Here is a 6223-nt window from a genome sequence, read left to right as displayed (position 1 = left end):
TCTCTCTGTGTGTTGTGTCACGCCCCCTTCCACGTCGACCTGCACTCTCGCCATATTTTCAATCCTGTGGAGCCCGCAGCCCGGTTTGCTACAAAGTTAAGAGAGAGAGGAAGCTTTCACACAAGACAGAATTAAGTGTGAAACGACCCACCTCAAAGGAGAAAAGACACTTTTGTTTTTGCCTCCCAGCTCAGTGTCTGTTAATTCGTCCTGCAACAATGAACATCTTCAGACTGATAGGGGACCTCTCTCATCTGGCTGCTATCATCATCCTGCTGCTCAAAATATGGAAAAGCAGGTCATGTGCAGGTGAGCCATAGCTTTGATTTAGATTACAAATGCAACAATGTTGTATTTTTGGCAAGTTACCGTTTTACTTTGCATTTCTTCACATTGCTAAACTCGTTTTTGTCTCCTCATTTGCCCGGCAAAGCTAGCTAGCATTAGCAGCATGCTAACGTTTCCCACCCCATTCATTTGAGTTAAACCGTTAGCAGTCAATGGGCGAACTCCCGATAAGGACTATTAACCGCTGTCTGCACCTCCATCACTCGTAGTAGCAGTCTATTGGTGTATTTTCTGGCAACATGTTGTTAATTATTTGAAGTTAAAGTTAATAATGTCCGAAGATAGCATGGCACTAGCTAGCTTGCTAGTGTGTGATGGTTAACTAACATATTAGCTGAACTACGGGCTGAGGAAGTTAGTTAGGTGCCTGTTGCTTAGTAGATGAATGAGAAAATTAATACATCATGTTTTTGGGGGTTATTTCTATATTTAGTTTCGCCGGTTAGTTTTGCTTTCTGTACACATCAGCCATCTATTGAGGTTTGGTGCTCGACTTTTCTGGTCTGGCTTCTGACGTGGCATTCTAGAACGCGCTACGGAAGTAGCTTAAGTAGTTTTTGCTACTTTTATTTTGGCCTGCTTTTGTTTCTGTAGCTCTGATAACATGTTTTATGCATTTTTTGTTATTAAATAGCTGCTTGAAAAACACAGACAACAGTAATTTCTGGTGTGCAGTTGGGACGACACAGTTGTGAATGCCACTTTGGTTATAGAGCGCTATGAATATAAGGTCAAAGTTAAAGGAGGTTATGTCAGGTTACAGCCAAGAGGTGTTTATTTATGGTTAACACGATAAGATACAGCAAAGGTATATCTGTCTGCAGTATTCATGTGTAAAAATAGTAATGTTTTGGCATGGTAAAAGATAGGGGAAGATGTCAGAAGTATGTCCTATCTTTGCTGTCCTTGGAACCAAAATAAAGTTGTAAGAGGCTCTGTTTGATGTGATCAGATCAGAGATGTAAACAGACCCAGAGAGAAACCTATATGCACTTACTGTTTTCCCATGATTCCCTGTCAAGTCTAGTGTACTGTACAAGTTTAAGAACACAAATCCATGCACTCTTATGCCTGCTATCCTGAGAAGTCATAATTTTGTGCATTTAATTAAGAAAGCAATGGTTTAAAAATAGTGTGCTTGACAGTTAATTAGGAACACCTTCCATGCGATTTTATTTTTATGCTTACAAAAACTAGTCCCAAAAGACTGAAATTGCTGATTTGCTATAAAGTATTCATCATGTTTCCACCAGCAGATGTCGCTGAACAACAAGGAAAAGCATTAATGATTCACATGTTATCCAGAATATTTGTGAAGTTGTTCTGAAGTTGCTGATGGCTTAACTGAAATAATAAATCTGCTTAATTTTGTTAAAGGTATCTCTGGAAAGAGCCAAATCTTGTTTGCCATTGTGTTTACCACACGCTACTTGGATCTGCTTACGTCCTTCATCTCCCTCTATAACACATGCATGAAGGTAAGAAAGGAGAACATCTTAGCTCCAACCAGCAGCTTTTCATAAAAGTCCAAGATTCCTCTGCATTACCTTCAGCGACATGCTGTTCTGTATTCTTTAACAGGTGATCTACATCGGTTGTGCGTATGCCACAGTCTACCTGATCTACGTTAAGTTCAGGGCCACCTATGACGGTAACCACGACAGTTTCAGAGTGGAGTTCCTGGTTGTTCCTGTCGGGGGTCTTTCTGTTCTCATCAACCATGACTTCTCTGTGGTGGAGGTGGGTTCAACCTCGTGTATTGTTGTCAAACCATGGCAATAGAGCTGAGCTCTCTGAGAATATGTAGTTCTTTTCTAAACGTCTAATTAATCCTCTAAAAGTTCATTGTATTTTTTCTTGTGTAATCTGTCATCAGATCCTGTGGACGTTCTCCATTTACCTGGAGTCAGTGGCAATCCTGCCTCAGCTCTTCATGATTAGCAAGACTGGCGAAGCGGAGACGATCACCACCCATTACCTGTTCTGCCTCGGCCTTTATCGAGCCCTCTATCTCTTCAACTGGATCTGGCGTTTCTACTTTGAAGGCTTCTTTGACATGATCGCCATTGTGGCCGGTTTGGTTCAGACTGTTCTCTACTGTGACTTCTTCTATCTTTATGTCACCAAAGGTGGGTTTCCTATTCGAATCTGTTAAACACATTAGATATGTTGTTAAGTGACCGTTGGCTTTTTGTTACTCAGCCGTAATAAAATACTTCCCTTAAGTCTACCTTAATACAACACTTACATGCACTCATGCTGTTGAAAGAGTTGTTGGTTGATGTAATCTCTCCAGTCCTCACTGGCCCTGACGTAATCCCTTCCTAGAAACTTTGATGTGAGAGTTCTTGTACTCCACAAAATCAGATTCTAAAGTTCAGCCGAAGCTGATTTGAGGCATCAACAGTCAACAGAATTTCCCGACAGTAGCTCAACTGGGAACCACATAAACGGGATCTTGTGTTAAAAAGGCTGTTATGTTAGAATTGCGTACATGATTTGGCTAATCCGGTGCTGAAACCTCAAATTAGCATCGGTTGAACTTCAGAATCCTTTTTTCTCACCAACTGTAAAATGTATTCACAAAAAATCTGAGAATACTCCCAGAGAGCTCCACACTTAGCTTTAAAAAAATCTAGCACTAAATCTGTTTAATTTTAGAAGATATCTAAGCAACTCTGAGCAAGGAAGGGACAGAGATGGTTAGTGAGGAGGTTCAATTGACCCTGTTGCAACACTTAAAAAAAAAAGTGATTGTTTTGCCCTTTTGTGAGGCCTGTAAGGTGTGGAAATGAAATGAACTGCATCACAGTATGAGACTTTTAAAGTACTGCAGTGCAGAAGGACAATCTCCATAAGCCGCTCTCCTTCTTTTCTGTCTACCTGGTTAGTAGCTTCAAACATCCAACAGCGAGCTGTTAAACTCTATAAAAACGATTGGGTAACGGTGGCAGTGTGATGCTCACAGTTAGCACTGTTGCCAGCTCTTTTTACACAGAGATCGTTTTATAGGGCAGCTATGAAGTCCCTGCTTTAAGCTGTCTTTGCATTTTAAACAGAGCCAAACAACAGCTGCATTACAGCGCTTTGATATGTGAATTTTAGTCAGCATGCTGGCATCAGGGAAGCAAAAGAAGTGTGACGGGCAAGACCTGTAACACAACAGTGTCTGCCTCTAGGGTGACATATAACATGTGTTGGCAGCACCTTCTTGACAATAATTGTGACATAAAATGGAAATAAAAATTATTTACGGTTCCTGTTATGTGGGGACTGATCTCTTCCTCTGCTTGGAGGTTAAGGAGCTCCCAGATCTCATTGTTTTCCTGATTTGCAGACTGCGAAACACTGCTCCTGGTCATCATGATTCTGGTTGTGGTCGCAAAATTTGCAGCCCTGCCTGTGAATCTTTTCAAATTTAAAACCCCTTACCTTTGCAACTGTTGCAAAGTGCTATTGCTGCCAGTGTGAGTAGTTGAAATGCCTTTACAAGCAGCCAGTTTAATAACTTAAACTTGCTTGCATCTCCATCACAAAAACTAGAGTTTAAGGTAAGTTCATTCAGAAGTTATTTCAAGTGAAAACAAGATACAAAAGTTGCCATTTGTTTTATTTTGTAAAGCTGCAATAAATTATGTGTAATACACTGCAGAGTATTTCAAAGACAGACGCTGTGGAGTTTTCAGTTAGTTTTCACCTCCTCGTGACTATTTTATAGCGATTTAAAGAGAACGGTAAATTAGGAAGAACAACATGTCTCTGTATTATTTCTTGGGTGTGAAAACTGTCTCTCAAACAAGCTGTTGTTTTTTTTTTTCCTCATCAGTCTAAATTGCCTAATCTTCATGGTTCTTTAATCGCTTGGGTTTTATAGTTCCTGAAAGTATTTCCTTAAAAGGGGCTTCCAATTTACAACTGGCAACTTTCATCTGAACACAAATCATAGATTCCCCCATTATAAGCTCCGTGATAAAGAAACTCTTGCACTTTCAACTCATCCATGTGGTGTGAATTATCCATGGCAGCATGAACATGTAACTGCCCAGTTGTGGTTTCTGATTTTCTGTCCTCCTGTCTCATCTCTCAGTGTTGAAAGGCAAGAAGCTGAGCCTGCCTGCGTAAATCATTCACAAGGAGACGGCAACTCCCAGCAGACTCAGGGGTGTGAGGAGATGACATCATGTAATCTCGTGACCCACAGCAAAAGATGCCTGAGACAGAGAGCCAACTATCGGGGAAAAACACTAGTCTTCTTGATGATTGCTGATGGAACTGGTAAATACCAACAAACACCAGAGCTGAACAAAAATCACATCAAGTCAACCTTTGGATTTCGGTGTTGAGCATCTTGCCTTAAACTTCTTTTCATTGCTGTTCAAATAGGAGAAAAGGCTTTTTTTTTCTACATGTGAGGTGTACACGCTTATTTTTTATTTTATTTTTTATAATGACACAAATACGGTCGACTCTAAGAAGTTCCCTGTTTGACTTGGTAATGAAATGCACAAATGTACAGTCTTATTAAGGAGTGAGATAAAGAGGTAATGTGAGTGCCTGATGAGGATTATGTCCATTTTCTCACAGTAGTTTTTGTTTTATTTTTTTTTACTTTTGGATTTCTTTTTTTTTGTCTGCATATATTACAATACATTTAGCTTCTAATGAAAATATTTAAAGATGCCAACAGCAACAACTTTGCGCCAACACACACACATTTTGTAAAAAGATGGCTTTCTAAACTCAAAACAACATTTTAACTATTGTCCATAAATAAAAACCTTTTTTGTAAGCTGAACTCATATAAGGATTTATAGTTTCATCTTAAGTTTATGATTTAATTACTTAAATGCCAGCAATGTTTTGGACATAGATGTCAGTATTTCCAAATGATGGCTATCTCATTTGAAATTTAACCTTTCATTTGTTTCTTGATTTTTTTCTAATCTTAGCTGACTGTATTGAGGAAAATAAAATGCATCAATTGTTCTACAGCTTTAATATAGATGTCACACAATCTTTAAATAATGTACATCAAATTTTTGATGTAGGTAGCACAATTTTTTTTCCTGCTCGTATTGCACCCCACTAACAAACTCATGAACACCTCCCAACAGTGATTTTTCAGTTATCTCAAGGTTGAAATTAGTGAAGTCAAGCAATAAGGAATGGTTGAATGGTGATATTTGGCATGAGGATCCTCCAGCATTTGGACTGGTTTTGACATTTCAATATTTATCTGGGGTGTGAAGAATTGAGCCAATTTGACATGTTGCTAGTCTAATTATTGCTTAGGTGTTCACGGTGTTCATTGGGTGCATTGCTTTGAAATTTAAAGGCCTCTCGTTTACTTCTTTTTCAAAGTAGTTATTCCTAAAAGATTGTTTCAACTTTTTATGTCTTTTGTTTGCATGATATCACCTCCATTAAAGGTTTTATGAGAATCATCCGCTGGTGTTGCTTTTTGATTATTGAAATTATCAAGAGCACACCTTTAAAAAAAAAAAAAAAAAAATTAAAGCTGCCACTAATGGCTCTATAGATCGCATGCTTGGTTGGTCCACAAAAATTTCCCCATCTTTTGGCAGCCACAATTTTTTCCCTAGGGTGCTGTAATTTGGCATGAAGTTCAAGTGTGTGTGTGTTGGTTATAGGTGGGAAGCACAACTTCTAAATAGATTCACAAACTTGCACGTGATTTAATGGAAAGATTGGGAGGCAGACACATACGCCTTTAGCGATGTCCTCTTTGAAACTCACAAAACGGTTGTAGTAGGGAGGCATCATTGGACCTGTGAGAAGTGTGTGTGTCTAAATTCAAGGAACACAGTAAATTATTAAGTCTTTGACCAATAGTAGCACTATGGAAAAATGTAGA

The 6223-nt window shown here is 39.0% G+C and overlaps 1 protein-coding gene across 1 annotated transcript; it reads left to right on the top strand.

The window, feature by feature from the left end:
- The first annotated feature begins 47 nt into the window (after positions 1-47).
- LOC121956589 (ER lumen protein-retaining receptor 2-like) lies at positions 48-5073 on the top strand. The gene is made up of 5 exons (XM_042504878.1): positions 48-309; positions 1726-1826; positions 1930-2088; positions 2225-2477; positions 4436-5073. Exons 1-5 carry the CDS (start codon positions 219-221, stop codon positions 4468-4470), a joined length of 639 nt encoding a protein of 212 aa, XP_042360812.1. The 5' UTR covers positions 48-218; the 3' UTR covers positions 4471-5073.
- The last annotated feature ends 1150 nt before the right edge of the window (positions 5074-6223 follow it).

This window comes from Plectropomus leopardus, chromosome 17, assembly GCF_008729295.1.
Source record: "Plectropomus leopardus isolate mb chromosome 17, YSFRI_Pleo_2.0, whole genome shotgun sequence".
Classification (NCBI taxonomy): Eukaryota; Metazoa; Chordata; class Actinopteri; order Perciformes; family Serranidae; genus Plectropomus; species Plectropomus leopardus.
This window is presented reverse-complemented; position numbering and strand designations above follow the sequence as displayed.

Coding starts and splice junctions, on each gene's coding strand:
- LOC121956589 (XM_042504878.1), top strand. CDS start 219: ATGAACATCTTCAGACTGATAGGGGACCTCTCTCATCTGGCTGCTATC. Junction 310..1,725: donor GAAAAGCAGGTCATGTGCAG/GTGAGCCATAGC, acceptor ATTTTGTTAAAG/GTATCTCTGGAAAGAGCCAA. Junction 2,478..4,435: donor CTATCTTTATGTCACCAAAG/GTGGGTTTCCTA, acceptor CTCATCTCTCAG/TGTTGAAAGGCAAGAAGCTG.